At 39.6% G+C, this 16427-nt stretch overlaps 1 protein-coding gene across 1 annotated transcript in view; it reads right to left on the reverse strand.

Annotated features, from left to right (window-relative positions):
• Window positions 1-16427, reverse strand: part of DTWD2 (DTW domain containing 2) — a 115226-nt gene that overhangs the window by 5691 nt on the left and 93108 nt on the right. Inside the window, exon 5 of the mRNA XM_007527910.3 lies at window positions 5559-5687. Within this exon, the coding sequence (XP_007527972.1) occupies window positions 5559-5687 (129 nt within the window). The remainder of the gene's footprint in view (window positions 1-5558; window positions 5688-16427) is intronic.

Below are 16427 nucleotides of genomic sequence, written 5' to 3' on the forward strand. Positions count from 1 at the left end.
TATCATCAAAATGAATATTCTCCCCAGAGCCATAGACAAATTTAATGTGATACCCATCAAAGTTCCACCAAGCTTCTTTAAGAGAATAGAACAAACATTACAATCATTTATCTGGAACATGAAAACACCTAGAATTGCCAAAAATATCTTGAGGAAAAGAAACAGAAATGGAGGCATCACACTCCCAGACCTTAAACTATATTATAAAGCCATCATCATCAAAACAGAATGGTTCTGGAACAAAAATAGGCACACAGACCAGTGGAACAGAATTGAAAGCCCAGAAATAAATCCCCACACCTATGGATATCTAATCTTTGATAAGGGAGCCCAAAGGATTAAATGGAAAAAGGAGGCTCTCTTCAATAAATGGTGCTGGGAAAACTGGCTCGTAACATGCAGAAGAAAGAAATTCAACCACTTTATCTCACCAGAAACAAAAATCAACTCCAAATGGATCGAAGACCTGGATGTCAGACCAGAAACAATCAAATACTTAGAGGAAAACATTGGTAAAACAGTTTCCCACCTACACCTCAAGGACATCTTTGATGAATCAAACCCAATTGCAAGGAAGACTAAAGCAGAAACAAACCAATGGGACTACATCAAATTGAAAAGCTTCTGCACATCCAAAGAAACTATTAAACAAACAAAGAGACCCTTCACAGAATGGGAGAAGATCATCACACGCCATACATCAGACAAGAAACTAATCACCAAAATATATAAAAAGCTCAGCAAACTTAGCACCAAAAAAGCAAATGACCCCATCCAAAAATGAGCAGAGGATATGAACAAAATATTCACCTCAGAGGAGATCCAAAAGGCTAACAAACATATAAAAACTGTTCTAGGTCACTGATTGTCAGAGAAATGCAAATTAAGACAACACTAAGATGCCACCTCACTCCTGTAAGAATGGCATACATCAAAAAGGACAGCAGCAACAAATGCTGGAGAGGCTGTGGGGACAGAGGAACCCTTTTGCATTGCTGGTGGGAATGTAAATTGGTCCAGCCTCTGTGGAGAACAGTCTGAAGAACTCTCACAAGGCTAGACATGGACCTTCCATATGATCCAGTAATTCCTCTCCTGGGGTTATACCCCAAGGACTCCATAACACCCAACCAAAAAGAGGTGTGTACTCCCATGTTCATAGCAGCACAATTCATAATAGCTAAAACCTGGAAGCAACCCAGGTGCCCAACAACAGATGAGTGGCTGAGAAAGCCATGGTATATATACACAATGGAATAATATGCAGCTATCAAGAACAATGAACCCACCTTCACTGACCCATCTTGAACAGAGCTAGAAGGAATTCTGTTAAGTGAGCTAAATCAGAAAGATAAAGATGAGTATGGGATGATCCCACTCATCAACAGAAGTTGAATAAGAAGATCTGAAAGGGAAACTAAAAGCAGGACCTGACCAAATTGTAAGTAGGGCACCAAAGTAAAAGCCCTGTGGTGAGGGGTAGACATGCAGCTTCCTGGGCCAGTGGGGGGTGGGAGTGGGTGGGAGGGATGAGTCACAGTCTTTTGGTGGTGGGTATGGTGTTTATGTACACTCCTAGTAAAATGTAGTCATATAAATCCCTATTTAATTAATATGAGAGGGGGAAAATTAATTGTATGTCTCTAAGTTTTTTAAAACACAGACTGAGTCTTTTTAATATATAGGCTGTGTATTTGATATGCGGACTCTCTCAAAAGCCTAGACCAAGTAGATCAAAAGCAACCAATAGCACAGCTATATACAAGATACTGGGTACTGTACAGCAAACCCTAACAAAAGGGCTTTTCAAAGTTAACCCAATTACCGAATAATTTGATGATAACATTAACTATCGATTGTCTTTTTGAACCCTAAGACAGCAGGAACCTCACATCTCCACTATAGAGTCCCTACTTCCCCCAGTCCTGGAACCCTTGGATAGGGCCCACTTTCCCATATGCCTCTCCCAATCCATATCAAATAATATTGCATCTGCTGATCGCAACCTAATCAACACAACGATTGCCACCTCAACATGCTTCAGCTCAGACTGTGTCCAGAGACTTCACGTGTGGAATGACAACCCTTCAGCTTCATTACTCGGGTGAGACCTTTCCTTTCATAGTATACTCTAATTCCATCCCAGGTGGTTCACGTTCTAACAAAGTCCCAAAACCCAGATATACACCAGTTTCTGTGAGAAAGAGTATATGTTCACACGTATCCATAAACTACTGCAAAATATATACCTGAAAGCAGAAGTACACTAGAGTTTGTAATGAGTATCCCCCTAACACTTCCTCTCCACTATTCCAAGCTTTGGGTCCATGATTGCTCAACAATTTGTTTGGATTTGTATGTTAACTCTCTTTCCAGTCACTAGGTTCCAGATGTCATCAGGATGCCGGCCAGGCTTCCCTGGATTGAAGACCCTACCAATGTGTCCTGGAGCTCCGCTTCCCCAGAGACCCACCCTAATAGGGAAAGAGAGAGGCAGACTGGGAGTATGGACCGACCAGTCAACGCCCATGTTCAGCGGGGAAGCAATTACAGAAGCCAGACCTTCCACCTTCTGCAACCCACAATGACCCTGGGTCCATGCTCCCAGAGGGATAGAGAATGGGAAAGCTATCAGGGGAGGGGGTGGGATATGGAGATTGGGTGGTGGGAACTGTCTGGAGTTGTACCCCTCCTACCCTATGGTTTCCTAATTTATCCTTTCTTAAATAAAAAAAAATATGTACAGATAAATGAGGGTGTATAAACAAAACTGGAAGGCATGTATAGGGTCTATTAAGTGCTATGTTGATGGCCAGGTCTGTGGGAATAGGAGGTAAGGTTACAAGAGGCAGAAAAGGGATAAGAACAATTCCTGGTCATTTCTGGAAGATCTTAAGAGTATCTAATGAATCTTTTTTCTCAAAACAGAAACTGCATCGCTTGCTCTCACTTCCCTGAAAAAAAAAAAATCTGTTCACAGATACACACAAAAAACATGCTACCATGAAAATCTACAAAAGAAGAAAAGTTTACAACTCTGACATTCTCTGTGGCTTAGGGTAAGGGAGAAGAAAAAGACAAATCATTGAATGCTTAATTCTGGCATTCTTTTTTTTTTTTTAAGAAAGGATTAATTAACAAAACTATAGGGTTGGAGGGGTACAACTCCACACCATTCCCACCACCCAATCTCCATATCCCACCCCTTCCCCTGATAGCTATCCCATTCTCTATCCCTCTGGGAGCATGGACCCAGGGTCATTGTGGGTTGCAGAAGGTGGAAGGTCTGGCTTCTGTAATTGCTTCCCCGCTGAACATGGGCGTTGACTGGTCGGTCCATACTCCCAGTCTGCCTCTCTCTTTCCCTATTAGGGTGGGTCTCTGGGGAAGCAGAGCTCCAGGACACATTGGTGGAGTCTTCAGCACAGGGAAGCCTGGCCGGCATCCTGATGACATCTGGAACCTGGTGACTGGAAAGAGAGTTAACATACAAAGCCAAACAAATTGTTGAGCAATCATGGACCCAAAGCTTGGAATAGTGGAGAGGAAGTGTTAGGGGGATACTCATTACAAACTCTAGTGTACTTCTGCTTTCAGGTATATATTTTGCAGTAGTTTATGGATAGGTGTGCACATATGCTCTCTCTCACAGAAACTGGTGTATATCTACAAATCTCCCAGCTCCGGAAGATTTTGGTCATTTCATGGTAATTAATCCAGTTACTCTGACCTAAACTTTTTTTTTTTTTGACCTCATGCTTTAGAGTCCAGTGCTTTATCCACTGCACTATCTCCCAGACTACTTCTTTTCCTTTTTAAGTTTTCTTTCTTTTCTTAAATCTTAATTAATTAATTAATTTTTTTTTTATTTAAGAAAGGATTAATTAACAAAACCATAGGGTAGGTGGGGTACAACTCCACACAATTCCCACCGCCCCATCTCCATATCCCACCCCCTCCCCCGATAGCTTTCCCATTCTCTATCCCTCTGGGAACTGACCTAAACTTTTATCCATTATTCAAATTTATTTCATTCCTAAGGCACAATCTTATAATAGTAACTACAGCATATAATGGGGAAAAGAGAAAGAAGGCAGAACGTGTGTGTGTGTGTGTGTGTGTGTGTGTGTGTGTGCGCACGCACATGCATGAGTTAGGAGTCATAAACTCTGTCTAGTAATTCTTGTTGTCCTCTACCATCGTCTTCTTCTTCTTTTGTTTTTTTTTTTTTTTTTTTGCTGGGGCTCGGTGCCTGCACGATGAATCCACTGCTTCTGGAGGCCATTTTTTCCCATTTTGTTGCCCTTGTTGTTGTTGCTATCACTACTGTTGTTGTTGGGTAGGACAGAGAGAACTGAGAGAGGAAGGGAAGACAGAGAGGGAAAGAGAAAGACAGACACCTGCACACCTGCTTCATTGCTTGTGATGTGACCCCCTCCCCCGACAGGTGGGGAGCTGGGGGCTTGAACTGGGATCCCTATACTAGTCCTTGTACTTTGCTCTATGTGCACTTAACCCGCTGCACTACTGCCTACCATATTCTTATATTGCCTTTACCAAAACTTTTCAATGATCAGAAAATGTTGACAATTTAAACTCATTTTTTGTTATTTTTATCTTTTGATTTAAGATTAAAAAAGTAATATAACTATTTTAATTTCCCTAAGTGGAAATTAAATAAAATGATCATTGTGTGTATGATCTTTTCATAACCTGTAGTTTTTGCTTATTTTTTGTCACCAGGGTTATTGCTGGGGCTTGGTGCCTGGCCTATGAATCTACAGCTCCCAGTGGCCATTTTTTCTTTTTCTTTTTTCCCTTTCTATTTTATTTGATAGAAGTTGAAAGGAGAGAGAGCAGAAAAGAGAATAAGAGATACCTACAAAACTGCTTCATTGTGCAAGAAGTGACCCCCTGCACATGGGGAATGGAGGCTAGAATCCAGGTCCCTGCACATGGTCATACATGCATTTAACTGTGGCAGCTACCGCCCAACCTGCACAGGTATTATTATAAATAAATAAATATTACCTATCAGTTCTACGTTGTAATAAGTAACTTAATAGAAACAGAAAGTTGGTATACCTCAAAGATAAGCGCATAAAAGAGAATGCTTCTGTAAAATGTTCTTTTAATTAAAAAGACAAAAGTTGAGCAAAAGTGCACATAAAATATAAAAGAGAAATACAAAATAGAGCAAGAAAAATCTAGCCAAAGCAAAAACTATATTTAGTACTGTGCTACTCAGAAGCAACTTAGCATATTACAAATGCTGTTTGTACAGCTAAGAATGAATATTTAATCGATGCAATCTGGAATGCTAAGCTAGTGTGCATGGGTGTGTGTGTTTGTGTGCATGGGTGTGTGTACACACCCATGCACACACACCTGCAGAGGAGGGGGGAAAGAGGTTATGCAAGTACATAGATTTCTATCAAAGAACCTTGTACATGCCACTTTACTACAGATTTAACAAGTTCTGCATTTCTACATTTTCTATTTAAAGTCAAGTCCCAATTCCTACCTTCAAGTATATCTACAGCCTTTCAAAGACATACCTCATGTATGGAAATATTCTTCTCCAAGATGGAAAGAGCAACAGCAGCACACTCCAGTGTAGAAAGGCACCTATTAGTTGGTTGTGTCCGAATTACATACTGACTAGAAATGCTGGTATTTAACTGCACCTGAAACCAAAGCAGAATACAAAGCACAGTTTTTGTCTTAAATTTAAAGCTATATTCAAAAAAATAAAAATGTAAAGTCTGTATTTTAAAAATGAGCCACTGTCCTTCCAAATTTGCCAGTTTAGAAACATGAAATGTAATGTATCTTCTATACACAACATCCTTTTATTACCACTATGTTAAATGTTAAATAGCATAGTACAAGGAAGGGAGATAATCACACACATACAACTAAGAATATGCATCCAACATTAATACAGATCCCTACAAATTAAAAAAAAAAAAAGACTACCCCCTTCCAGTGGGCAACATAATGAATAGATACTTCACAACAGAAGACATAAGAGGGGCACCACAGGAAAGAGCACCAAAGACAAAAAGAGTGGTGGAAGAATTCTTTAGTGTCATCTTCTTTCTCTCTCTCCTACTCTTCTCTTCTCTTCTCTTCTCTTCTCTTCTCTTCTCTTCTCTTCTCTTCCCTTCCCTTCCCTTCCCTTCCCTTCCCTTCCCTCCCCTCCCCTCCCTCCCTTCTCTCTCTCTCTGCTAGCTGGTAGTTGATGTAAATTAGACTTGCTACAGTGATTATGATGGAGTAGACATCAATGCTGAAATGTAATGCTTTATACCTAAAGCTTAAAAAGAAAGAAAGAAAGAAATAGCAGGGGTAGATAGCATGGTTATAAAAGAGACTCTCATGCCTGAGGCTCCCAAGTCCTAGATTCAATCCCCCACACCACAATAAGCCAGAACTGTGCAGTGCTCTGGTGTTTTTCTCTGTGTCCTTCTCTCTTTGCATCTCTCTCAAAATAAAATAAATAAAATATTTAAAAAATAAGAAAGAAAAACAAAACAAAAACCCACTCAGAATATAAGAACAAAGTGGTGGTCACCAAAAAGGGAAGAGATAGAATGTTATCAAATGAATCAACTGCACAGTGGTGGTGGGAAACTAGAGTTCTGATAGGAGTCATAATGGAGTGTCGACAGATGGTGAACTATAAAGTCAGACACCTGAAACCAATATCATATTGTAAACCAATGACATTGGAAAGATATTTATTAGCACAGTAAGATAACATTTCACACTCACCACAACTAAAATCAAAAGACTTAACACCACCACAAAAAGAGGTTATGGAGCAAATGAACCTCTCACATACTGCAGTGGTAGTAAAAATGGTTTCATCACTTGAGAGAAGAGACAACTGTGTTTATTTTATGTTTTACTGTTGTTTTTAATATAAACGGATAAGATCTGTCTGGGGGGGAATTCTAAGAGTGCATAAACCCACACACGTGTGTATGTGTAACATACATTCTTTCCTTTGAAATAAAAGTATACTATAACTATACATACTTTTCTCTATAGTATTTTAGCTCAGACTCAATGAATGAGACAGTGTCTTTTTATCTCTCACACAAATAAATCTACAAACAAAAAAAACATTAAAAAAAACAAAAACAAATGTCAACATTTTGACCACTTGACTCCTCTACTTTAATTACATGAAACTCAAGTAATAAAAAAAAAAAAGTCATAAAGCCTGCAGGAAGTGGTGTCTAAGTCTTAACACTGAGGAACTTATTAAAATAAGGTATTCTCAGGCCAACAAAATAGCTCATGTGGATAGTGTGCTGTTTGGTCATGTTTCCTCATTAAAGAAAGCTTTGGTGTTGTCCTCCCCTCCCCTTCCCTGCATCTTTGTCTTCCTGTCTCTACCTAAAATAAGTAAAATAAAGTCATTATCCTTTATCTTTTCATATCTCTAAAGAGTCATTCCTTTTTTTTTTTATTTGTTGGATAGAGAGAAATTGAGAGGGAAGGGGAAGATAAAGAGGGAGAGAGACAGAGACACACTATAGCACTACTTCACCACTTGGAAAGCTTACCCCTTGTAGGTGGGGACTGCAGGGTTCATACCCCATTTTTGTACATGGTAATACATAACTCAACCAGATGCACCACCACCCATATACTCTGTTAGAGCAAATTCATGTGATCCTCTCATGACTCCTCCTTTTATGCTTATGTGCTATTGCACCTACACTTGATTCAGTGAGAACAGGCGCAAGACTAGAAAAATAACTTATTGATGCACCTTTTTGAAAATTCACAGGCTTTTCAGGAGAGGAAAACCATTAACATAAGATAAAAATTTACTTTTAACTTTTTAGAAAGAATCCACTATTCTAAATACCATTAAACTTATGTGTGACTCATGGAAAGAGGTAAATATATCAGCATTTATGGAATTTTGAAAGGATTTACTCCTACTGCCATAGATGACTTTAAAGCGTTCAAGACCTAAGTGGAGTAAGTATAGACATGGAGGAAACAGCAAAAGATAACTGAAAGTAGGAGTGGAATTTGAAATATAAACAAATTAAAGATGTTAAAGAGAAGTAATGTTAAGTGAGATAAACCAGAAACAGAAGGATGAATATGGGATTATTTCCCTCATAGACAGATGTTGAAAAATAAGAAGAAAAGGAAAAACACAAACCAGATATTGGACTGGAGTTGGTATATGACACCAAAGGAAAAGACTCTGGGGTCGGGAGGGAGGGTTCAGGTGCTGGAACATGATGGTAGAGAAGAACCTAGTGGAGGTTAGATCATTATGTGGAAAACTGAGAAATGTTATACATGTACAAACTACTGTTTTTTACTGTTACTTATAAACCATTAATCCCCCCAGTAAAGAAAAAAAAAGAGAGAAGTATAATATGAATTAGCTCTCAAGATGTTATAGAATTTAATCTACTAAGAAAACTGTCCATTCAAGTATACTCAACATATCAAAATGCTAGATAATGGGTGGGGGAGACAGCATTATAGTTATGCAGAAAAAAACCTTTCATGCTCAAGGTTCCAAAATCCCAAATTCATCCCCCCACATCATCATAAACCAGAACCAGAGGTCTGGTAAGACAGAAAAGAAAGAAAAAGGGGGGGGGGAGGAGAAGGAAGGAAGGAAGGAAGGAAGGAAGAGTGTGCTGGGAAATTGTGCCCATGTTGTCCCCTCAGGCTACTGCTAGTTCCTGCAGAGTTGGGACATTCTCTGAGTGCCTGTTCAGCCATGTTGTGCCCTCAGGACATTGTCTATATCCCCGCGATATTTGGAGTGCTTTGGTCACTCCACCCCCTCCCATTCTCAGGAGAGTTATCATCCTATCCTGGAGTGCTATGGTTACTCCTCCCCCTTCCCATTCTCACGAAAGCTACTCCTATAAAAGCCCTTCTTCTTCTGCACCTCGCTCTCTTGCCAGCACTTCACTCTGGTGTTCAGATGCAGGAAAGGTTACTGCGTGAGGCGGCCATTTTCGCTACCTCCATGTGGCCCAACCTGCTTCTCTAGCCCCCAACTCTGAGGTGCCAGCGCAAATAAAGATTTGTGTTTCCTCTTCGCTCCGGACCCCCTCTCTCTCTTCTCCGCGGCCCGCGCACAACAACAAGAAAGAAAGAACCAAAGAAAGAAAGAAAGGACATGCAGGGAGTGGCACACCTACAAGGAGAAAGCCTCATTAAGTGGTGAAGTAAGACTGTAGGTGTCTCTCTGTTTCTTTCCCTCTTAATTTCTCTCTGTCTCCACCCAATAATAAATAAATAAAATGTGTAAATTTTTGTCTCCATGGTTATTGCTGGGGCTCGGTGCCTACACCATGAATCCACTGCTCCTGGAGGCTATATTTTTCCCTTTTATTGCCCTTGTTTTTTTCCTCATTGTTGTGGTTATTATTATTGTTACTGATGTGGTTGTTTTTAGATAGGAGAGAAATGGAGAGAGGAGGGGAAGACAGAGAGGGGGAGAGAAAGACAGACACCTGCAGACCGGCTCACCGCCTGTTAAGTGACCCCCCTGTAGGTTGGGAGCCAGGACTCGAACTGGGATCCTTAAGCCAGTCCTTGTGCTTCGCATCATGTGTGCTTCACCTGCTGCGCTAACACCCGATACCCATAAAATATGTATTTTAAAAAAACTGAAAAATAAGAAGAAGAAACAGGAGAAATGGAAGAAAGAAGGATCCGATAATCCTATCTTTGTTCTGTTAATTTTTTTTTGAACTATAGGGAAGCTAGTGAAATCCAAATGGTGAATCAAATATTTTTAAATGAGCTCATTCAAAACACAGTTTGGACAGAATAAAGCCCTGAATAAAGCTATTACAGATATAATATATATTATATATATTATTAATAATATATTATATATTAATATAGTACATATATTAATATATATCCCTAAAAGAGATGGCATGATTTTAGCTGGGGAGACAGTATTTGGCTATATAAGACTTTCATGCCTGAGGCTCTGAGGTTCCTAATTCAATTCTTGGCACCACAGTAAGTCAGAGCTGAGCAGTGTCCTGATTGAAACTATTAATAAATAAAAATAATGGCATAACCCTGTCAACTTTGCAATGTGAAGCAGAGATGGAGAAAGGGAAGGTCACCTGAAGCACTGCAACTGAGGATAAGGGACTTGAACTGGGATCCTCATGCATGGTAATGTGTGTGCTTTACCTGTGAGCCAAGACTCAGGACCCTCAAATCCCCATTTTAAAGCATCCCCACCTTTTTTTCAGTCACAGAATTTAACTTGTATACTGCTATGTGTGGTTATTTCCTCGTGATGTAAAATCCATTATGACACAAGCTCACCACTTTACTTATGATTTTCCTCTCATGCCAAGAAAAGTGACTAATACAGCGGCTGGTGTTTACTAGATCTTAGTTGAATTAATGAAGGATGATCACAGTCAGAAAATAACTAAACCTATTATTCCAAATCCAGAAGTTAATCATTAAATGTGTGTGTGATTTTAATGGGAACAGTGATGTGGAAATGAGAAGTAGAAAAGGGGACTGTATAAATTGGTTAATAATTTTGTCTGAATTTAAATATATGATGATAATAAACAACTGCCTTAGTCAATTATTAAATATTTTATGTGGGGAAAGCAGAGTCTCTTCAACAAATGGTGTTGGAAAAAAATGGATTGAAACATGCAGAAGAATGAAACTGAACCACTATATTTCACAAAAACACAAAAGTAAATTCCAAGTGGATCAAGGACTTGGATGTTAGACCAGAAACTATCAGATACTTAGAGGAACATACTGGCAGAACTCTTTTCCACATACATTTTAAAGACATCCTCAATGAAACGAATCCAATTACAAAGAAGACTAAGGCAAGCATAAACCTATTGGACTACATCAAATTAAAAAGCTTCTGCACAGCAAAAGAAACCACTACCCAAACCAAGAGACCCCTCACAGAATGGGAGAAGATCTTTACAAGCCATGCATAAGACAAAAGGTTAATAACCAAAATATATAAAGAGCTTGCCAAACCAACAACAAGAAAACAAATAACCCCATCCAAAAATGGGGAGAGGACATGGACAGAATATTGACCACAGAAGAGATCCAAAAGGCTGAGAAAGACATGAAAAATTGCTCCAAGTCTCTGATTGTCAGAGAAATGCAAATAAAGCAAATGCAAATACCACTTCACTCCTGTGAAAATGTCATGCATCAGAAAAGGTAACAGCAGCAAATGCTTGAGAGGTTATGGGGTCAAAGGAACCCTCCTGCACTGCTGGTGGGAATGTAAATTGGTCCAACCTCTGTTAAGAGCAGTCTGGAGAACTCTCAAAAGGCTAGAAATAGACCCACCCTATGATCCTGCAATTCCTCTCCTGGGGATATATCCTAAGGAACCCAGCACACCAATCCAAAAAGATCTGTGTACACATAAGTTCTTAGCACAATTTGTAATAGCCAAGACCCAGGTGTCCAACAACAGATGAGTGGCTGAGCAAGTTGTGGTCCATATACACAATGGAATACTGTTGGGTAGTATGCCACCTCCCCCTGGCTTCTGCTTAACCATACGCCTATATAGGGATTTACTGATCCCATTCAAAGCTTTGGTCTATTTACATAAATCACTTTTACATTTACATAAAGCACTCCCTCCAGGGCATTGGTGGTTCAGTGATAGGATTCTCGCCTGTTCCGCCCCCTCCTTGTCACACTCTGATTTTCACCAGTCACTTTTCTCTCCACCCTCTCTATATCACATCCTGTTTCCACCCTACTTGGAGAGTATAAAAACAGCTGCTCTTCTGATTAAAGACACTTGGAAATTGCTTTCTGGCTCTGAGAGTTCCAGAGTGTATCTCCTGCGGAAGTTAGTGCAGCACGAGTTCCTGATCCCTCTCCCACGCAGCAGCCTAGATCGGCTCCAGTTGAGTTCTCTCCAAGCCAGAGAGCACTAGCTCGGGAAGAAGTACCCTCAGGCTATCCCAGCAGAATACTACTCAGCTATTAAAAATGGTGACTTCACTGTTTTCAGCCCATCTTGGATGGACCTTGAAAAAAATCATGTTAAGTAAAATAAGTCAGAAATGTAAGGATGAATATGGGATGATCTCAGGCAGAAGTTGAAAAGCAAGATCAGAAGAGAAAACACAAGTAGAACCTGAACTGGAATTGGTGTATTGCACCAAAGTAAAAGACTCTGGGGTAGAATACAGGTCCAAAAAGGATGACAGAGAACCTAGTGGGGATTGTATTGTTATATGGAAAACTGGGAAATGTTATGCATGTACAAACTATTGTATTTACTGTCAAATGTAAAACATTAATTCCCCAATAAAGAAATTAAAAAAAAAAAACTTTTACAGAAAAGTTGAAAATAGGAAACAGATATTAGTCATAGTTTGCCTCTTTGGGGGAATTTCAGTAAGATCACAAACCAGGCAGACCCCATAGATGGTACATATATCCTACAAGAGCTAGAATGTGGACAACTGTTCATTTATAGCAAAGGTATATTATCTCTCTGCTTAAGCTGACAAAAATATGTAGTACTTATTCTTTTCTAGGAATAGTAAAGAGATTATTTTATTCTGTGAAATTTTATTTTTTTTAAATATTTATTTTTATTTACTTATTCCCTTTTGTTGCCCTTGTTGTTTTATTATAGTTATTATTGTTGTCATTGTTGTTGGATAGGACAGAGAGAAATGGAGAGGGGAGGGGGAAGACAGAGAGGGGAGAGAAAGATAGACACCTGCAGACCTGCTTCACCGCTTGTGAAGCGACACCCCTGCAGGTGGGGAGCCAGGGCTTGAACTGGGATCCTTATGCGGGTCCTTGTGCTTAGCGCCACCTGCGCTTAACCTGCTGCGCTACAGCCCGACTCCCTTCTGTGAAATTTTAACTGCTCTCTACAATACAAAAACTGAAAGTGTCCTCAGTTTCTTTTGAGATACAAGAGAAATAGGGGCGCACTGAGTTATCCGCACACAGCATGAAGCTCAAGGACCTGCACAAGGATCCCAATTCCCCACCTGCAGGAGGGGGGTAGCTTTACAGCAGGTCAGCAGGTGTCTAGCTTCCTCTCTCCCTCTCTATTTTCCCCTCCCCTCTCAATTTCTCTCTGTCCTATCCAACAAAATGGAAAAAGTGGTGACTAGGAGCAGTGGATTCCTTGTGCCAGCACTGAACCCCAACAATAACCCTAGAGGCCAAAAAAAAAAAAAAAATAGAGAGCAAGAGAGAGATACAAGAGAAATTCAACCATAACAAAGTTCAGTGTGCTATTGAAATCTACATCAGGAATATAAAAAAATTATCTTTTTCAAACCTTGTGCCTTAATTCAAAGTGACATTTTGAGAGCACCGATGGAAAAAAAAATTCTAAAGGGGATAAATGCCATGCAATTCTTTTAAGTACATAGTCATACAAAGACAGTATATGTAACCAAAAAAAACTTTACTAGAAGTTATATTAGTCCAACACACATATTTATTTTATAATAACAGTGGAGATACTGAAAGCTTTTTAACTGTCAATCCAAAGATATGCATATTTTTGGGATCATGAGAGCCCGTGTTTCATGATCAGTTAAGTAATATTATTCATATGTTTCTAAGATATTTAACAATCTAATTTTTTAAATATTTATTTATTCCCTTTTGTTGCCCTTGTTTTATTGTTGTGGGATGCATTGGATCGACCTTCTCGTGGTGCATCCCGTGAGTACCCATTCATTGGGGAAACTGACGATCCTTCCTAGCCGACTGAATCCACATGGATCCCAGTCACTTTCAAAGCCGCAACAAGCAGCTCCTGACAGCTTTCAACCTGACCTGTTGACTGGCTACGGAAGAAGGGCAAATGCTAGAAGAAGAACTGATGTCATCGTTAGAAATAGAGGAAGGGAAGACAGAGAGGGGGAGAGAAAGATAGACACCTGCAGATCTGCTTCACCACCTGTGAAGCAACTCCCTTGCAGATGGGGAGCTGCGGGCTCAAACTGGGATCCTTACGCCAGCCCTTACACTTTGTGTCACCTGCACTTAACCCACTGCATTACTGCCCGACTCCCCAATAATCTAATTTTTATTTAGATTATTCATAGAAACTGTTATAATCACAGGTTTATATTATATTATATTCCTTTAAAAACAAAATGTTGGGGGGGCAGGTAGTGATCACTCAGTTAAGCGCACACTGTACCTGTGTAAGGACCCAGGTTCAAGTCCCCATTTCCCATCTGCAGTGGGGGAAGCTTCACAAGTGGTAAAGCAGGTCTGCGGGTGTCCATATTTCTCTCCCTCTATCTCCCCTCACTTCTCAATTTCTCTCTGTCCTGTCAAATAAAATAGAAAGAAAGAAAAAAGCTGCCAGGTGTGGTGGATTTACAGCCCCAGCAATAACCCTGGAGGTGAAGAAAAAAAGTCTGTAATGTTACTCAAATTCTCATAATATACTTATATTCGCAGGTTCCAAGTGTAAATATGCTTATCCAAAAAAAGATGATGTAGATTATAGACAAAGGATATTTGCTACATGACTTACAAAATAAAGTTTCACTAAGAGGCTGTGACTTTGGAATTGCTTAACAATATTCAATAACATTAGATACTTATGTGCTAGAGTTAGAATATTAGCTGTCTTTTGATAACTCAAAGGTTGCATTTAGTTTCCTGAAAATATTTTTTTAATTTAATTGATGAGAGATAACACAGAGAAAGATACAAGAGGAACTGAGTGGTCAGAGCACCATTATAGTACAGCTGTGCCTGGGATTGACATCAGACCTCAGACACATAAACCATGCATTGTACTATCAAGATGCGTCCTCAGCTGCACTGAAAAAAAAAAAAAAAACCTACCCCATTTTGTGTTGGGATATTGTACAGATGTGGTTGAATTAGGCAGGAGACCCACAAACCACCATATTTCCATGCGAGTATTATTATTTACATATCAATCTTCTGCCTTGTTTTAAAGTGACTCCTCTGCCACCATATTACCCCCTTAGGGTATCGCCCATTCCTGTGTGAGCTAAAACCCTAGCAACCATTGCTATGGAAACTTTCTATCGTCCCAGAGTGCCTTGTTTTCTCCACCCCCTTTTCTAGCCAATCTGGCCCCAACTTGCCACTTCCAGAATTCTCCCATAAAAGCCTCTGCTGTTTGCGTTTCCCTTTTTTTTTTTCTCTTCCCTGACCTGAGCAGAGAAGGGCTGTTAGGCATAGGGAGGCGGCCATTTTGCTAGCTCCACGTGGCCTAAACCACTCATCTCTCGCCCATCTCTGGGGTGTCCATGTGAATAAAGATTTGTGCTCCTGCTCTGCTCCGGTAGATGCAACCTGACAATTTTGGACTTATTAAACTTATGATGAAGAATAAATATCCTTATTTGGCTGTCTGAAATGAAATGGGCATAATGATTTTCAAAAACATCCTCAGACTTATGTCTGGCAGGACAACTAAACTGGACGGTATATAACTCAAAGGTACCATCCTCGTTACCAACACGTTGAAAAATCTCTTTGCACCTTTCGGCTGGAGCAGCCATCTTCCAGGAAATCGCCAAAATGACTATCACAAAGGAAAGGAAAAGAGGAACCCGCTATACATTCTCTAGGCCTTTTAGAAAACATGGTGTTGTTCCTTTGGCCACATATATGTGGATCTATAAGAAAGGGGATATTGCAAACATAAATGGAATGAGCACTGTTCAAAAAGGAATGCCCCACAAATTTTACCATGGCAAAACTGGAAGAGTCTACATTACCCAGCATGCTGTGGGTATTGCTGTAAGCAAACAAGGGCAAGATTCTTGTCAAGAGAATTCATGTTCACATTGAGCATATTAAGCACTGTAAGAGCAGAGACAGCTTCTTGAAACGTGTGAAGGAAAATGATCAGAAAAAAAAAGGAAGCCAAAGAGAAGGGGACTTAGGTTTAACTGAAGTGTCAGCCTGCTCCACATAGAAAGGCACACTTTGTGAGAACCAATGCAAAGGAACCAGAGCTGCTGGAACCCATTCCTTATGAATTCATGAGATGATCAATATAAAAACTTAATAAAGTATATGAATTAAAAAAAATATTTGGGGCATCTTGTCCACTTTGCTTTCTATAATCATCTGTACTAGAGATTAAAAATTGCATAACTGTTACAAAAGAAGTTGAAGATTTAGAAATATAAAATATAAGAAGTGTCCATACCCTGTAATGTCACCACCTGGAGAACACTTATAGTATTTATTTTTCCATCGCCTCAATTGAATTTGGGCCATTTAAAAAGAGGTATAATAAGCACATATCAGTTTCAGATTTACAATATGATGATTCAGTATCTGTATATTTTGAGACATAATCCCCAGAATAAGACTAGATAAGTCATCACCAAAAAATTAAACAAAAC

The sequence above is a fragment of the Erinaceus europaeus genome, chromosome 2, assembly GCF_950295315.1.
Source record: "Erinaceus europaeus chromosome 2, mEriEur2.1, whole genome shotgun sequence".
Taxonomy (NCBI): domain Eukaryota; kingdom Metazoa; phylum Chordata; class Mammalia; order Eulipotyphla; family Erinaceidae; genus Erinaceus; species Erinaceus europaeus.